Source organism: Stigmatopora nigra, chromosome 10 (assembly GCF_051989575.1).
Source record: "Stigmatopora nigra isolate UIUO_SnigA chromosome 10, RoL_Snig_1.1, whole genome shotgun sequence".
In the NCBI taxonomy this organism is placed as follows: domain Eukaryota; kingdom Metazoa; phylum Chordata; class Actinopteri; order Syngnathiformes; family Syngnathidae; genus Stigmatopora; species Stigmatopora nigra.
In genome coordinates this window covers 5,805,383-5,823,926 of record NC_135517.1, presented here as the reverse complement: position 1 = coordinate 5,823,926, position 18,544 = coordinate 5,805,383, and the positions used below count along the sequence as shown (strand labels likewise).

At 38.5% G+C, this 18,544-nt stretch overlaps 1 protein-coding gene across 1 annotated transcript in view; it reads right to left on the bottom strand.

Moving 5' to 3' along the window:
• The window catches only part of ca16b (carbonic anhydrase XVI b), a 55,211-nt gene extending 40,090 nt beyond the window's left edge, over nucleotides 1–15,121 (bottom strand). The window contains exons 1-2 of the mRNA XM_077726443.1: nucleotides 14,439–15,121; nucleotides 1,403–1,507 (exon numbers count right to left, since the gene is read on the bottom strand). Coding sequence (XP_077582569.1) covers nucleotides 1,403–1,507; nucleotides 14,439–14,526 — 193 coding nt within the window. The 5' untranslated portion in view covers nucleotides 14,527–15,121. The remainder of the gene's footprint in view (nucleotides 1–1,402; nucleotides 1,508–14,438) is intronic.
• Between the last annotated feature and the right edge of the window lie 3,423 nt (nucleotides 15,122–18,544).

Genomic DNA, 18,544 nt, shown 5'->3' with positions numbered 1-18,544 from the left:
CCTTTTTGTTCACCAAGCAGTCAAGATAGATGACTGTTGATTAGCAGACTGTACAATTAAACACAAACTTTGTTTTTGTTTCTGTTGTAAAACCAGGGCCCAAACATGACCATTTGGAATTTTAGAATTGAACTTCAAACAAGCATAAATGAAGCACTGAACAGCTTTAGATGTTCAGTGTTTTCTAATTTAATACATACATGAAAAGAAATCCACATCTGAGTTGACATGCATTCCAGCAAACTGGGATTTTTGTTCTATTTCCTTCCTATAAAGACATCTGCAATTTTTTTATCAAATACAAATGACACCCTCAGAGCAATCATCCACACAAACACATTACATTCCAAGAGCAAGTTAGTTATTTTTCTGTATGCTGTTTTTGGACCTTGGAAGCTGTAAATACAATTTAACAGAGTGCTTCTCGCCTCCTGGGCAAATCTTGCGAGGTGCCCTTTACCAAAGCACATAACCTCTATTTCTCGCTGGACAGCTTTGTTTGCACGGGGGCCTCCGGTGTCCGTGGCAAATTTGTATGGCTGAACATTAAGCTGTTTAAAAATAAATAAACCATGCTTATCAGAACTTTTCTTAGCCATAATTTGTTTTTAGCAAGAAATCCTGAAAGCTTTCACATACAAACAGTTAGGTAAATCACTGGCTAATTAATAATTTCATTAAGAACATTAAAATGTGAGAATGTTATAATAATTAAAACAGTAGCTCCTTTTTTTATATGCCCCCATAGTTTTCAACCTGACAGGGTAATGTTTTTTTAGTCTTTAAACGCAACATCAGTTATTGCCCTTTACAGGCTTTGCACAAGAACATTTCAACCTTCACCATCCACCCGTGCATACTTTGAAGCTCAGAGAATATGCCTAAAATGTCATACTCATGGGACTGTCATGGAGTCAAAGTTTACTTTGGCCACCAGACACTTTTCTTATTTATTTTTTATAATGTAAGGAGGGAGATGTCTTATTTTGATTACACAACAGAACAACAAAAATACTTTTTTAAATTCATCATATTTTAGATTCTTTTTTCATTGGAAGGGTTTGTCAGTCTAACTTGTGTTTTTTTTGTTCATTACAGTTGTTAGTCGATCTTAAAAAAAAGTACCATTAAAGTATTGCCTATGTAGGGGGGGTGTACAACTGTTTTTACATCTGAGCCAACTATTGCTGTGTGAGTCTGATGAAAACATTCACCAGGAATGCAGCTTAAGAACATATTTTTGTACAGTGTTTTGACTTCCTCTTAAAATAGATTAGTTCTTGAGAAGATGGAATTCATTAAAAAAAAGGAAAAACATGCTGACACCAATCATACAATTTCTCCTAGCAGGACCATTAAATTGGAAGGACAAACAACTGTGATTTTTAAAAGAGAGATGTACCTGAGTAGGACCAGTAAGAGTCTCCAGCTGCTCTCCTCTCCCTTATTAGACCTGCACTCCCAAGATCCCTTGCTCCAGCTTGGTGAGGTTGGCCATCTGACAAAACTGAGGAGAAAAAAAAACATTTAGGGAAGCTGCCAAAATGAGACTGCCAAATGTTAATGTTATGTTTAGCCAGTGGGTTGTAAATATAACACATTCATGTAATTTCCACAGTTGAAATTTCATATTGCTGTTCAAGTAGTTTATCAGATGGCAGTTTCTGCAACTCCCAGAATGGTGGTAACCCTGAAGGGAGATGATCAAAATTCACTTCTGCATTATCCACCCCACACCGATGTCTTAGCCTCATAAGCAATAACAGAAAAACGTGTGCCAAGGAAAATTTCTCGATTCCAGTCCAGTTAGCATTGTTAACCACAGCCGGAACAGCTGGCAATGATCATCACCATCAAGACCTGCAGACGACAAGATTTGCCAACCTGCAGAGCCTGTGATGTCTTAGGCACTCCAACAGTTACAAACAATTACATCCATTTCAGCAGCAGCTGGCCTGGAATTCGGCTGAACCACTGATGCTCTACACTGAGGCGGTCTAAAGCCGTGCCACTATTAACTGCACAGAATTAAATCACACATTTTTTTGGTTGTACATTGACAAGCAACAAAGCTTTTAATTTGTATTTTTTCCTTCAAAACCATATTACTTGCAGTAGGGAAACCAGAATTTGCAACAGCATCCTAAGATTGTACAGTGTGTTAAAATTACACTTCAGAAACCATTCTCGTTTGGAGGTAACACTTTTTTCCTGATTTGGAGTGGCATTTCTGCATCACAGGGCATGTAACTACATGTCCACAGAGTGAGAGGATGGCAATTCACGACATATTGTTCATAGGTAGTACTGTCATGATATATTATTTTTTACTTATTCACAAAGGTTTAGATGTGCATATTATCAATAATAATATAATAACTTATAATATTAAGCACAAAATCATCGAAAACACGAGTGGTGTATGCGAGACTGAACTGGCTCACCAGAATGAGAGGAGTACTTCGACAATATCCTTCATCCTTAAGCAGAAGGATGAAGGATATCAAGCCTCCCAAAGGACTAACCATAATTTCCAAGCTGCCCAGTGACATTCATAACGAGAAGAAGAGCCTTCTTTTAATATGGATAAAAGATAAACAGTTAGCTGGAGATGGCATAATCGAGTTGATAATATGCAAAAAGAGCTAGCAGAATTGGACTGGAAAGCAAAGCAAGCATCTAAAAAAGAGACCACAAAAACCCTTCATATATATATATGTAAACATGATAACATTCTTTGTCATATCCCCCAAACCTACTATAGCGGGATCCTTAGTCCATTGCAGAAAATAGACCCCAGGCTCAAATTAGTGAACAATTTGTTTTGTTGTACATCAAACAATTACATGCCACAATAACATGCGGGCAGTATAGAAGTCAATAAGATGTTTTGACTCCCATCACAGCCACCGCGCAGCTTCACCCCCCCAAGCCACTTAAAATCATCTCTGCTGTTACTAATAGTTGCATCATTACTGGGGATTAATTAAACAGAGCTGCATCAAGCACAGTTCTGCCTTGCACTTTAAATTGGCACATTGATGCCTCCAAAAATGGTATTCACCAAGACGTGAGCACATTTGAAATCGGATGCAACGTGCTTAGAGGAAGGTCACAGAGGCTACAGTGGAAACGTCCTAAGTAGCCAGTTTGTGATCACATCTATCAACTCAGGGTAGATTAAAATGATGTGTGTGAAACAAAGAGGGAGGCTGTCTCTGTGGCAGCAACTCAGAGAATATTTGAAGGCATGTTGTGAAACAGGAGGGCCGTGCACACTTTGATCACAGAGCATAGGAGACAGCTCCATGTCAACAGTTTACTCTCATCCATGTCAGCTGTCCCCCGAGGGCAAAGGATTAAAGCCACAGCATTTCTGATTGAGCAGAGCAGAAAATGCATTTTGTGCTGATCGTCAGATGGGAGGAGAGCTTCACTGCAAGTCCTATATGTTACATAAAGGAAACCCATGCAAATTATGTCTATTAATATTCTACCTGCATGTCTTACACATTTTCAAGTTTTTACCTTTCATTATTTTGGGAAAAGAAGTGTTAAAAGGCCTTCGGGATCAAAAGAGCTTGTAATGCCGTAGCGTACAACTCTTTCCCCCTTTTCATCACCCTAAGGGCAATCTCCTCCACTGCTCATTTGTGCCATAATATCACACTCAACAACAACTCAAAGAAACCCCTGAGAGACTTTGGAAAAGACAACAACAACCTAACAAACACTGCGATTGTTTCATCTGTCTAAGATGTTCAAGACTAAAGTTGAAATATCAATTGCATCCCAGGTATTAGTATTAAAGGTACCTATTAAAGGCATATGCCTAAAAAGGGTGATATGTCAGACCTAACATTTGAAAGAAATGCAATATTTTCTTGCACGTCAACAGTCGTTTACTGGCTACCTGACTTCAATCCTTAATGCACAAATTGAAAACTTTGACTGAAAGGGAGGCAAACTTCATTACTTTTTAAACAATTTCTACAGTTTCTCTTAGAGACAGAAGGCCAACCATTAAACTAAATAATTAAGACAAAAAACTAACATTAATTTGCCTGAATTTACAACAAACAGAAGTTTGTTTGGGTGGTTTTATATTCATTTCGAATACGAAACAGCTCATGATTCAAATTGGTTGGTACCAATAAAAATTAAAAAATGTGCACTGAGAGACAGCTGCTATCTCACCAAAGCATCGAGGCAACTGTCAAATGACATCTGCTTCTCCTGAACAGTCTTTTTAGTTTTGCGCTAAAACGCAGGAAACTTATAGACGAATTCTTAATGCTGCCTTAATTGTCTATTCACTTTCAGTTGTTTGCGGTATCTTTTTTTCTATTTCTATTTTTTTTAAAACTGGATTTATGCATGGTTAACGAGGCATTTTCTACAATGTGTTGATGGATTTTGATTACTATGGTTGACTTTTGAATGAAGGCCAATTTCAAGTCTAATTGGTCAATCCAAGTTATGCCTTCCACAGCGGGGGAACAAGAAGTGATTGCTGCCGAGCAATGATACATCATTTGGATGAATTATTCGCATGTCTTAGATTAGGCAGTGACAACTGTGATAGTGAGTTTCAAGTAAGATTTCCTCATCTCCGCGCATTGAGAAATGGATGAAGAACAACCAAGAAACAAATTAGGATGCGTGTGCGGATGTTAGTACCACATTTTTTGCACTATTAGGCATAACTAAAAGACATTTTCCCAAAAATACGTCTAATAATCCTGTGCGAGCTATCAAAAGTTAAAACAGTCTAACATGTTCTACTGATGCCCACGAAACTCGAGAATAAAAATGTGACTGCACAGTAATGGCACTTCAACCTTACAGTATGAGTGAAATGGTAAATGGAAAGTACTTACATATATAACGCAATTATATACATGTATTGAGCTGGCACAAAGCGCTTTCACATTAGCACCCGTTCGCCCACCTAAACATTCACATACCAATGTTGCGCTTTTGGTGTGTGGTATGAGTATGAGATGGAATGTCTTGTAAATTGTAAGGGTACAGTCTGCTTAGCTGGAATAAATATTTGAAATAAATAAAAGTAGACTTTTGAGAAGAAAATGCGTGAAACTCAAATTCCCGGAAATGTGGGCATTGTGGTTCAATGTCTATGAACGTGCTCAAATCACACGAGGGACACTGACAACGGGATAAAAGCCAGTATCAGCCAAATATCAGGTGACCTTTAGGACCAGGATGTTGACTTCACAAACACTACAACTATTCAAATACCAATAAAGAGATTTTGGCTTTCACAGCTAAAAGAAAAGCGCATTCAGCAAAGTGTACACAAAAACCCCAAGGACAGAGAAATGAAGCCATATTACAGCACAATTAAACCCAATAGTCTGATGTTAAAACACTTCCCGAGGGGAAGGGTTATCCGATTGTTAATTTGGAAATTTACCCTAAGACCTCGTCATGTATTTTCCAATCCTCATGTTCTATTGTCAATTAACATTATAAATAAAACACCAGACTGTGTTTTATTTATAATGTTAATTGACAATTGCTGCAACAGAAAACAGGGGCCAGATGTTTATTTCAAAGTCTTGCTGGGCACTGGGAACCTCAAACACAACTTCCTGAAGAGAAACTGAAAGAATATGTAGAAATAGGGCCACAATGAGCGACACTAACTTTGAAATAAGTCCAGAACACACATGTACACACCCTCTTGAGCATTGTGTGTATTCCGGCCTTGGACGACCGTCCAAACAGAAAACAATTTAGTCTGAGATTCATCAGGGAACATGAACAACAAAGCAAGCAAAATGGGAGGAAGGGCAAAGTAGGCACACACATCTTGCTCATTAGGCTGCACTTATACTACATTCTGTTCTGTAAGAAGTAGACAGGGTATTCTAATTAGAATCTCAAAACATGAACTGCCAAACGAACAACAGAGCTGAATTTCCCACCAAAAAATGTGGTCAATCTGAAATATTTTTAAGTACACAGTTTACCATGTTAGCAGGGATGTGGAAAAGATCTGGATCAATAGATATACGTTTAAGAATATAATCAATTGTGTGGAGATAATCACTGTGGTTAAGGAAATTAGGGCACTACTTGAGAGTTCTCAATTTAGTTCAATTGCTTGCTGTCTGAATGGGCCCATAAGGATCCATGCCGACACTCTCTTTGGCAACAGTATAAAACATGGCATCATAAGGTATATATTATTTTTCGGGCAAAGAATCGCATGTGGGGCAAAATGTACCTTCTTAAAAATTAGGCAAAGTTACTTAACACACAAAACCTTGCACCTAAAGATCATACATAGCTTGGGACTGACCCATCCTGTTGGTCAAGAGCCCTAGTGGTTTCTCAGTACGAGATAGTTATCTTAATTAGACAACGGTTTACACAAAAACAAAAATCACAAGTGATAGTGTAAGAACAACAGCTATAAGACCGTTATTACTTGTCAGATTGGCTCACACTTCTTCTACCTTCCTGCCTTCTGGCTTCTTGAAGAAAAATCAATTACAGGGTGTCAATCGTTCCCAGACGGTCGTGCGCGACTTGCTCATCGACCCGCAGGATCTCCGGATTACAGTGGCCCGTAAACACTACATGTTGTTCGGTGGAGTGAGGGTATGTTCATCTTGCTGGCTAGTTAGCAAAGTGGAAGTTGAAGGCCCTTGTGGATCAACAAACATTTGCATCTATCCGGTGTATTGTAGAACAGATATGAAATGTATTATTTTAAGGGGAAATTTGCATTACTTTAGTCTTTATTTAAATCCAGGTACATATCCAGGTATGTGTGTGTGTGTATGTGTGTAGAAGTTCACTCGCCGGACTTTGGTGCGGGCAGGCACGGCCTCGATTCCTGCTGGTGGCAGTGTGATTGTAAGTGGGGGGGTTCGTTTGGCTCTCTGTGTGCCCTAAGGCTGACTAGCGACCAGTCTAAGGTGTACGTTGCATTTCACCCGAAGAAACATTTGTACACATCATCAAACTTACCTCAACTCACAATATTAATACAGGTATTTGGACACTAATTTGGGCGATTATGCCTGAAATAAAAAATGCATAATTTGTTATTAATAAGGCTTGCACTAAAATAAAAAGGTGGAGGAGGTTGGCCATATCCTGGAATTTAGTCTTTATTGATAAGATGCTGATAAAGAACCATTGTTCTATTGTCTAACTCAAATCAAGCCTTATGAATGAAAATGTCCCAACTTCCTGAAAGGAAATCCACAGAGAACAAGAGGCTGAATTTCCATTACACTATGCAAGACCGGGTAAAGTGATTCACTAAATCCATCTAGGCTGTCGACTGCACTTCAAGGGGAAAAACTACTACGGTGAAAGAAATGCATTAAATAGCTATCTGTTTAATAGGATTTATTGTAAAACAAGTCTGACTGTTTGCCATTTAATAATACTCCAATGTTTTGCGCTTTGCCATTCATTGTTTTTAGCTGTTTTACGGCTCATTGTCCTGGTGGATGATATGCAATTTTTGACAGATGTCAAACTTTCTCAAACCGATTACCACATCTTGCAAAAATACCTTGATAAAGGTCTGTGTGTGTACTTTTTAAATGTAACGGGCTGTTGTTGTTTTTTGTGCTACATTTTGTATACGTACAAGATGAGTTTAAACAAACCGAGAGTACAGCGGAAGGGTCATATATTCTTAGGCATGTGTTTAGAAATATGCACATTTCTAAAGTTTTCCACAAAGATGAGTGAATAGCCAGCAGCTGACACCTCTTTGTGTAAATCATACAAAAAATCTCAAGAAATCATATCTCAAGGCAGCCGCATTTCAATAAACTGTTGTAACTTTCGAACAGATAAAATGTGATTAGAGATACATCTCTTCACATCACTTCTATTAATGTGCCAGCTGATCTGGCCTACCCGGTACCATAACAGAAGATTAAATGGTGTCAGAGTCTATAATACGAGAAAGAATCATCAAAATAAACATCTCACTGATAAAATAATGGCCGAACATAACACAGCTAAGTGGATTTTTACACTACTTATTTTGGTTTGTAAAGTGAACATAAATGAACCAAAACAGCTGGCATTTGAAAGACACGTATGCATTAATACAAATGTATTAATTCAGAAGGAATCGGAGATCTGTGGTAACATTAGACTCTAGTCAACTGCAAACACATTTGATTTTAGTATGCACTGAGATTTGGAAAAATAAATATATATTAATATAGCTAACCTGAAGTTCACTGGCCAGATGATTCAGAAGTAGCCAGATATAATAATTGTTGCTCGAGCACTCTTTTGCATGCATCATTTCCAAAAAGGATCTTTATGCATGCCTTGGGCCATGTAAGCAAGCAGTCAGAACTCTTTACTTCCTCTTTAAGAGTTCTTTGATGTGGCTCTCCGATTAATACTTGAAGGCTGCACTTAGAAATTATAAATAAAACTATAGGATACAAGTTACTTCTGCCATTTTTTTTGTTCAGTGTTATCTCTGTATTATAGACGACTTACCGTATATAAAATGACCGCATAACCACAGTAATTATATTATTTTAGGTTTAGCGGTGGTGCAGAATTGGACCCAAGTGCAGGTAAGCATGCAGACATGGGGAATGAGGGTGCACTAAAGTGATCTTTAATCAACATAAATTTGTTCTCCAAAAATCAAACCTTAAATAGAAAAACCAGGAGAACGTGACAATGTAACAAATTAACTAATGCAACCAACTTACGAAAGAACAAGGGGGCACGGAAGTCAGAAAAAGAATTTGCAAAATACTTGGAAATTATACTCATGTTTTACATTTTGTTCTTTTTGTATTAAAACTAAACAATCAGGCCTTTTTACATGAACATTTTCTTTTTTGGTGAAAGGATAAAAAATAAATTAATATGACCTGACATTTATAATTCCTCATCTATCCTATCAAATATAAGCCTCAGAGATTTATCCCAAAACTCATTTTATCCTGTTTATTGCTTTGTCTTTTTCCATTATCTATGGATGTATGTACTGTATTTGTTTTAGCATTAGTAGTATCAGCAAGGAATTTACTGTCATTTTCATTTGCTGTAGATCTGTTGATCCACAATTCTGGTTTGGTCAATAAAAAAGGGAGACAGTGCTCAAAGTAAATGCAGAATAATGATTATAGACAAAAAAAATGCAATATTAGAGGATGTAATAGGGAAAAGACAATCGATTTGGAATGGTGGATGGCCACAACACAACTTTCAACATTGAGATGAAATGGCTTGATTATATGTCGAGTATACAAAGTTTCCCCAAATACAAGATTTGTAACTGTAGCTCAGAATATTCCTGAATTATTAAATGGTAAATATGATTGCCATGGGTGATTATTTATAAACGGCTATAGTTCACAGACAATTTGATTACAGCTGTGTTCACACTCAACAACACTCAACAAGAATAACTCTTTCTAGAAAAGCAGATTCATAGCAATAACATGTCACACAGTGATAGAAGTAGTGTCATATGTTTGAGCCTGTTGGGACTTTTGTTGTTTATAGCACGATTAAACAGAAAATACTAAATTAAAGGCACTTCATCTCAATAGACTGGTCATGGTAAATGATTACCTCATTTTGTAGGAATGGTACAACAGTGTCACTAGTGTCAACAACTCAACCAAAACCTTTTAATTGGCCCAATCATCCAAAACAGCGAGTTGTCTTGAGATCTGTGTGGTTGTTCAAGCAGTCCCTGCCTTCAACTGCCTATTCCATGCAGACTATTAAGTGTGGGACAGATGATGTGTGGAATCCCTCAGTGATTAGCCGTTACCTGGGGATAGGTCTCTTCGCTCTGGTAAACATGTGGGATGGGGTTCAAATTGGATGCGACAATAACATACAGCAGCTGTCACTGCTTCTCTGAGCAATAGCGTTTGTCAGGTGTGCAAACTCGCAGGTATTGTGATGACATTTGTCAAAGGAAAAAAATAATACCAAGGGATCCGAATTTTTCCTTGACAATTAGCAATTTCAGCAACAGAGAATGGACGAGTGGTCATTGTTCAGCAAGTATGAAACTATTTGTTTCTGTAAAATAAAATTGCCAGAGGAAAAGGCCATGGTATTCAAATCCCTTGATAATTAAGGTTCTCCTACTAGGAGGGTTTGGATGTGTGTAAAAGGAAGTGAAACATTTGCATTCCCCGAGGGGGCAACATGCCAACAGGATCGATAGAGCAGTCTTTAAACTCCCTCCTAAAACCATCCAACTCAGCACATTTCCTTCCACTCTTGAAATCCTCTGAAATTAACTTGCTCCAGATTTCCTCTGTAGCCATTCCATTTTACATCATGCAATCAAGCTTCACTGCTATACAGTGCTCAACTTCAGGTAAAAAAGCTTTGATTGGTTTGTCAAAGGTCTGTTAAATAACGAAGGTACCTTATTTTGGCTTTACACCCTTTCTTTTTTATCTCGGGGACAGTAGAACTATGTAGGAGAAACAACAAATGTCACTCATTGTGAAAGCATATAAAGAAATTTTCAATAGCTGCTTCAAGAAGACAAAAAAATGTGTGAAATATAATAATGTAAAAGAATTAACCAAGAATTAAAGAGAGAAACTAAAAGGTGAAATATTTCTTAAATTAATGAAATCTCTATATATGGATATAAAACTAGGAACCAGGCGACCTTGCTGTCAACAGACTAGGGCCTCACATAATACCTTAGCTTTGTTTTTACCATGTACACTGCTTTTGTTTGGAGTCCTTATAAACAGCATCCAAACTGTGATTCTGGTTTATCTATTAAAAGATTTTTTTTTAAGTGCAATCACAGTGCTTAAGTGTGTTACATTTCCATGCCTACCAATGAAAGCTGCTGATGATAAACTGTCAACTGTGCAATGCGCAAAGTGTCTCCCCAAAGACAATTGCCAGGTGTGAGTGTGACTTGACTTCTGTTTTTTCCGGTTCAGTGTAAATGTGGAGGAAATTTTGGCAAAAAGACCAAATTAAAATTGATTTTTTTGTTTGTTTTTAAATCCGTGGGTCAGCCTGCCAGTTGAGTGGTTAAAGTTTCGGAAACACAATTCTGGAGTCCTACATTCTGGAGATCTACATTATTATTATTATATTCGAACGATTACTGTACTGTGCAAATGTATACAAGGGTAGGGTGTCCAGTCATTTTAAAATTTAAACGAACTAACCAATAAGAAAAGAAAAACTAAGGAAAATATTTTAAAAGGAATGAATGTTGAGTATTTTCAAAATAAGAAGTGACTTTTCAATCACTCTGGACTGTAGTTATAGTAACGTTGCTCACAACATTTGAAATTAGTTTCATGGACGGCAATGTCTACAATCAAGCAATTGTGAATGAAGCCTGAACAAAAGAAAACAATAATGAACATAATGCGAACAGACGCCGTGTTGATGCACAACAACACAATGTAGCAACAAGGAGACTGAAGCTTCCATTGTTTTCATTCTCTGTGGGCAACTCTGACTGACAGTTCAGCTGTAAGCAAAGGCGACTTTGTATCGCATCACAGCAAGATTGTTTAAGGGGAAAGAGGATGTGGGGACTGAAGGACACCGGACATTTATTGATATGGCCAAGTCCTTGACTGCAGTAGTATATGTCCTTCAGTGACACTGCCTTAGAGAGTGGACATTCATCATGTTTGTCAAGAAGCACAGGAAATAAGTGCATTTGATTCCAAAGCAGTGTTTTCCACTAGTTTTAGACCAGCCTTGTCCAATCCAGATTGCGTGTGACTGTGTGTGCGTGTCTTTTATGGTTAGGAGAGATGAAAAGATTTGGAGTGAAGTGGCTGTGAGTCATTTTTAATTGATTAAAAAGCTACTGTGACTATAAGACTCTCTTGGCTAAAATACTCAGTGAGATTCACAGCAAAGATAGACTCGGGTTTTCACCATGTTAAACAGCATTGAAGATCCCTATTGATGTACAGCGACTCAAATCATTCAAATTTTGCATTTACTTCTTAATTACCATAAACTCATCTGATATGCCACTTTACCACAGATGGCGGACAACCCACTTATGTCCACTGGCCACTTTGGCCATTTGTCACATTACGCCAGAAATAGTGCACTGCCATGCAAGCCAATTTGATTTTGATCAAATCTAGTGGCCTGTGGCACATTTCTGTAATGTCTTTTTCTTTTCTTTTTTTTTTGATCCATTAAGCTGATGTGCTATATAGATGGGAATCGAGCAACTCTTCCAATTTGTCCGATCTAACTGCACTTGTGTGCCTCCAAGCTTATCGATTCCTATTATCAATGGCAGCCAGATTTTATGACAGTTACACACTGAAAAACAGAAACAGTGACTACATATATGCACTGGATAAGGATAACTAAGAAGCAAAACAAATAAATTGTTCTTAATGCTTTTTATGTAATATAGAATATATTCTAAGAGGATAGCATCAGAAAGGACAAGCGCATTTCAATAATATTAAGTGATATACACAGTACTTGAAACATGAAATTAATGAAATCGCATAATGTAACATTTATGTGACAGCTGCACAAAATTAACGTAGCTGGTAGCTACAAAACCCCCCATCGTTTAGCACAAAATTACATTACAGTGGTACCTCTACTTAGGAAATTATTAGTTTCAGAAGTGGTTTCGCAACTTGGATTTATGGCAATTGAAGATGCATTTTACATGTAAGATCTCTAATGCGTTTCACGGTCCTCAACATACTACCAACTTTTAAAAACCCTTTAAAAATGATCAACATATACCAATTTTGGATGAATAACACGAAAGGATTAGAAAATTATTCATTGAGCCATTGAAATTAAACACTAACAAGCAAAAATATTTTCTATTGTTTTTGAAGGGAAGAGGTGAGAGAGGATGAGGCGAATGTTTGGCAACAAACATAACTTTCCCAAGGTCCAAAATGAGAAATAAATAATTAAAAAGGTTTATAAGTTTTATGCTAAAATAGAAATATTTTCATTGTTTTAAAAAAAACATGAAACAAATAGTAACACGGGTTACACACACATTTTATGGGAATGTGTATATATAGACACATACACAAAGGGTTAGAGAGGGTTGTGATTAAGACAGAAGCATTCTTCTGTTGCATCACTGCAACTGATATAGAGGAAAATTGGTGCCACACATGAGTAGCAACAATATCAATACGGGACATAACAGCATTTAACGTTCTACCCATGCTTGCAACAGTGAAGGATGACATCTGAGAATTTTAATTATATAGCTGAATAATAAATTGAGGGGGTGGCACTAATTTCAGGCTATTCCAGTTCACTACAACTACAGTCATTCACTTATGTCTTCACTGTGTTGCAAGATGAAACTGAATAAGCATGTTTAGCTCTGTGGTCTTTATTATGTGGCATTGCAGGTTACTGATGAATTGTGAAAAGAAAATATAAACATAAACATATATACATATATATATACACATAAATAAATCTACACATACATATATAAATTAATATACACATACATATATACACACATACGCATATACATACATGTATACATATATATACACATATAGATATATATACGCATATACATATGCATATGCATATGCATATATACATATTTTTATATATATATGCATATGTTTATATTCATGTTCATATTTTCCTTTTCTTTTCTGTGTTACTTATCTATTTTACAGGGCGGCCCAACAGCTGAGTGATTAGTGCGCCGGCATCACAGTAGGAGTCCTGCGTTCAAATCCAGGTCGGTCCACCTGTGTGAAATTTGCATGTTCTCCCCGGGCCTGCGTGGATTTTCTCTGGGAACTCCAGTTTCCTCCCACATTCCAAACACATGCATGGCAGGCTGATTGGACATTATAAATTACCCCTAAGTATGAGTGAGTGTGAATGGTTGTTGGCTGGTTACCAATTCAGGGTGTCCCCGCCCTCTGGCCGGGAGTCAGCTGGGATGGGCTCCAGCACCCCCCGCGACCTTAATGAGGACAAAGCAGTTCAGAAGATGAAAATGAAAATTTTATTTTAAACGTTCAGACATTGCTCCTAGGTATACCTAATGATGAATCCAGTGGCTGTAAAATGAGTCACAGTTTCATAGTGGCCGTTTGCTGTGCAGCATGCAAGAGGAAGAAAGCAAGGGTCGTATTCATCATGACGAACAACCAAAAACAATAGTTAAATCTAAAGTTTAGCTTCAAACATGAAAGAGTGGAACGACAAAAGCTTACATTTAAGAAATGGAAAAGCGATGTTAAGGTTCGCAGCAATACTTTGGCGCAATGTAGAAGTCAAGATCTGGAAAACGGATTTGCATTTAGATTTTTCATTTGTTTTATTGTATTAGTAGTTGATCTTATGATGAGATCGTCGGTGTTTGGAATCAACCGAGCGAGCTTGTTTATTGCAAAGTAATCGACGAGACTTACCAGGATGACAGTCGCCGTGTTCGGGCAAGGTTAGAAGCAGCATTACGGATAAAATCCACCAGCGATTCAGTTCCCGTCTCTTCTGCATGTTAAACTACTCATGGAGAGCAACGAGGAGGCGATCGGTGATAAAGTTTGTAGGTGTTTTTAGTCTTTTAGCCTCTGATCGGACAACGAGGAGAAAATCCCACGCGAGCGAGAGAAGCCTTTCACCAAAAAAAAAAAATAAGTTGACGTTGCGGCCACACAAGCATAAAAAATGGGGGAAAAAACTTCCTTATAAAATAGTCCGATTTGGTCCAAACTGGGGATTCTTCGGCTTCGATGAATAACACGCCGCGGCGGCGTGGAAGCACTTCCAGGCAGGGCTCTTAGGACTCCACGACGGGATTCCGCGGAGCCACATTCCCGGAGTGTGGAAAGGGTCAGGCGGCGATCAATGGTTGTCTTTAACTACGCCAGAGAGAGATGGGGGTCGAAGTGGTCCAAATTGTATTGATTTCAAGTGTCGAGCACTCAGCGTTTATCCGTGACTTGGATCGACGTACAGTGCGAAGAAAAACTGCTGCTGGAATCGTCCCATTCTTCCATCCAGGAAGTGGACTAGCGGTCATGCAATCATTGATATGAAACGGCTGCTGGTTCCATCCTGGCGGACAGGCTGCCTGCGCGCGGGGCGGAGGGACGGCAATGAGAGGGAGGGAGGAGGGAGGCGTGGCTCTGCTCGGATTTGAACAGTTGGCGAGAGAGGGGGAGAGAGGGGGAGAGAGGGTGAGAGAGAGAGAGAGGGTGAGAGAGAGAGGGGAGAGAGAGAGAAGGGTGAGAGAGAGGGTGAGAGAGAGGGTGAGAGAGAGAAGGGTGAGAGAGAGGGTGAGAGAGAGAGGGTGAGAGAGAGAGAGAGAGAGAGAGAGAGAGAGAGAGGAATAGAGTGAGAGAGACAGACAAAGAGAGAGAAATAGAGTGAAAGAAATTGTCAAAAGTAATTATCTGCAGTAATAATTAATAACCTAAACCAAGAGAACTGAAACTGAATGACAAGATTTAGTGCCATTGACAGAAATAAACGTTCATCCATTTTATTACATTTACACTCTCCTCGTTGTTTTGAATTGGTCATTTTGCACCCTGAAGGGTAGACAATGAGTTACTTCAGTTATTAATTCATTCATTCATTCATTTTCTGAAACGATTTGTCCTCACTAGGGTCACAGGGGGTGGTGGAGCCTATCCCGGCTGACTTTGGGTCCGAGGTAGGGGTCACCCTTAATTGATTGTCAGCCGACCACAGAACACAAGGAGGCAAAGGACAACCATTCACTCTCGCACTCATGTAACGTGTCCAATCAGCCTACCATGCATGTTTTTGGAATGTACCCAGAGAAAACCTACACAGGGAAGAACACGGTGTATTATGCATGCATGGGGAGCGGCAGCACTGCCCAACCCAGGGGTGGGCAAACTATTCCACAAAGGGCCACAATGGGTGTAGGTTTTCATTCCAACATAAAACGAGGCCACCTTTTCACCAATCTGGTGTCCTGCAAGTGCAATCAATGGATTGCAGTCAGGTGCTTCTTGTTTTCTGCAGAAATCTCATTGGTTAAAGTGCCTTTGCTGGATCGGTTGCAACAAAAACCTGCACCCACAGCAACCCCTCCAGGGTCACATGCACACACTATATTAACAATAGTCATTCTCTTCAAAGTTTTATCAGCAGGAATTAAATAAATCTCCAAAATTATTCCAAAATATAATTTGTCACACTGACCCAATCTCACCAAAAGTTGATGTCTGTGGACCTTTAACAATTTCCGGTTTGAGTGATGCAAAAATAAGTAATGTCATGTTTTTAATCGCATAATTTGATGACTTCAGTGATGGGTTTACACCATACCTCCCCTTTTTTTGCAAGTAGTTGCCCTTTCTGAATCCTAGACACCAACGGGCACCTAAGGTCTTAATATTAACACTTGCCCACTTGCCGCACATGCACTCGCCAACGGGCAATGACAGCCAAAAGCCGAAATTCAAATATTATATTATTCAAATTTTCTCCACTCAGCCACAAAATGAAAATCAGGCTGTTTGCAGAGGTAAGCAAAAATGTTCAACTACTACCCTGAAGGGTTACTGTGCTGTGTTCTGCAGCGAATCATTTTTGTACCATACTTGTACATTTTTTAATCTGTGTCTGGATCTATTTATTTCAGCTACAGGCAGTTAGAAAAAAGAAAAACACTCTCCTAAAGCTCAGCTTTTTGTTTACAGAAATTTACCTGTTATAATCCATCTAATCTCATTTTCTGAACTTAACAGACATTTTTACATTTTTTTCCTTACTCTGTGGTACTTTTGTGCTGGCCCAGTTTCCACATTTTTGCCCTAGTGTGAACTGCCATGTTTATTGGTTAATGCAAAAGTCATGTAATGGATGGACCACCACCAGGACATGTATCCAGTCCAATACAGACCAAGATTGTTTATCCTATACGCTTTGGCAACTTGTTAAAGGGCGTAGCCCACTTCTCGTTAATTCAGCTCCAGTGCACCAAAGACCGTAATAGGACAAGAGCAACAGGAAATTAATGACAGGATGGGTCCTTGTTAATTAGAGATTGTCTAATAAACAGCCCATATTGTTAATAAAAATGAAAAATGTACAAATAAATGTCTCACCTTAGTGAGCATTTTCCCCAGCTGCTATTATATGTACCATCTAGATTTGAGAAAATACAGTACATATTCGTTTATTCATATAATACATACACCCTTGTGTTTTTAGTGTTACTTAAACTGGTTTGCAATGATTAGCTGCCAGACCGAAGTTGTCAGTTTATCATTATGGTTACTACATTATTAATGTAACAAATAGCAAGTGATTATGTCAAAAAACTCTCAATAAAGAATACTAGAAACAGAACGACAGACCCCTGGTTGAAATAGTGGGGCACTGCACCCTAGTGCCCTTTTATGCAAGAACAGATATTAAGCCTATTGTTTAGTCACTTCCGCTCAGGCCCTGTTATGCAAATGACTCCCCTGTGGTCACACACTAATGTCCCTTTACCTCCTGCTGGCAGAACTGTGAATGGAATACTTTAGCAGTAATCATCACCTATACTCATCAGGTGTGATGGTGTACTGATTGGAGGATTGTGCGCTCACCAGAGTCCGTCCCTCAGGTAACTGTGTAGTCAGTGGTGTTCTTTGCAAAGCTATCCATCTGGACATTTAATTTGAGGAATTTGATTAAATTTCTCATTTAATTATCCAGTTCTCTGCAGGGCTATTGAGCACTGTCACAAGGGCCCTTTGCTTTTTAATGCAGGCCATCTGCTTCCTCTCTGGAAAGGGCTACCTTTTCCAAAGTGTCCCTTGCCTCCTGGGCATCCTCTCAGGATCTTCTAGCCTTGCAGTACCTCTGAGCACGCAGCCCTATGGTGTGCTTGACAATACTACAGACCTAATAAAGTACAATTAACCTGAAGTACTCTTTTTGAGTTAGTGGAGTCCAAAGAGGTGATGACTGATTCCTGACTTATAAATGGTCTTTTTTCTTTGCCAAGCCAACTTAAGTAATATGTGAAGGAGATGGAATTAACAGTGATGAATTCAAGTTATTAATTAGTGTTAAGTTTTATTACCAGCTTGGTTGCCATGTGTAGTTGTGGTCAAAAGTTTACATACAGTTGTGACGAACATAATGTCATGGCTCTCTTGAGTTTCCAGTTATTTCTGCAACTCTGTTTTTTCTCTTATAGAGTACATATATCAGCGCAAATATTTGGTAACATGTCCCCTGGCCCTTTCCACTTCAATAAGGCACTTTTGGTAGCCATCAACAAGCTTCTGGCAAGCTTCCGGTTGAATAGTTGACCCCTCCTCTTGACAGAATTGGTGCAGTTCAGTTAAATTTAAGGACAGTATTTTGATGATAACCAAAGATTGTACAGTTACAGACAGTGAATAAAACATGTAAGAATAGCCTGTGCCATTTTGGTGATGTCAAACCTCCATCCACTGTCATTAGTGTAAGTAAATGAGATTCAAAAATGGTACCAAAACAAGCAAAAGTCAAAGTTTATAGTTGGAATTATGAATGATTT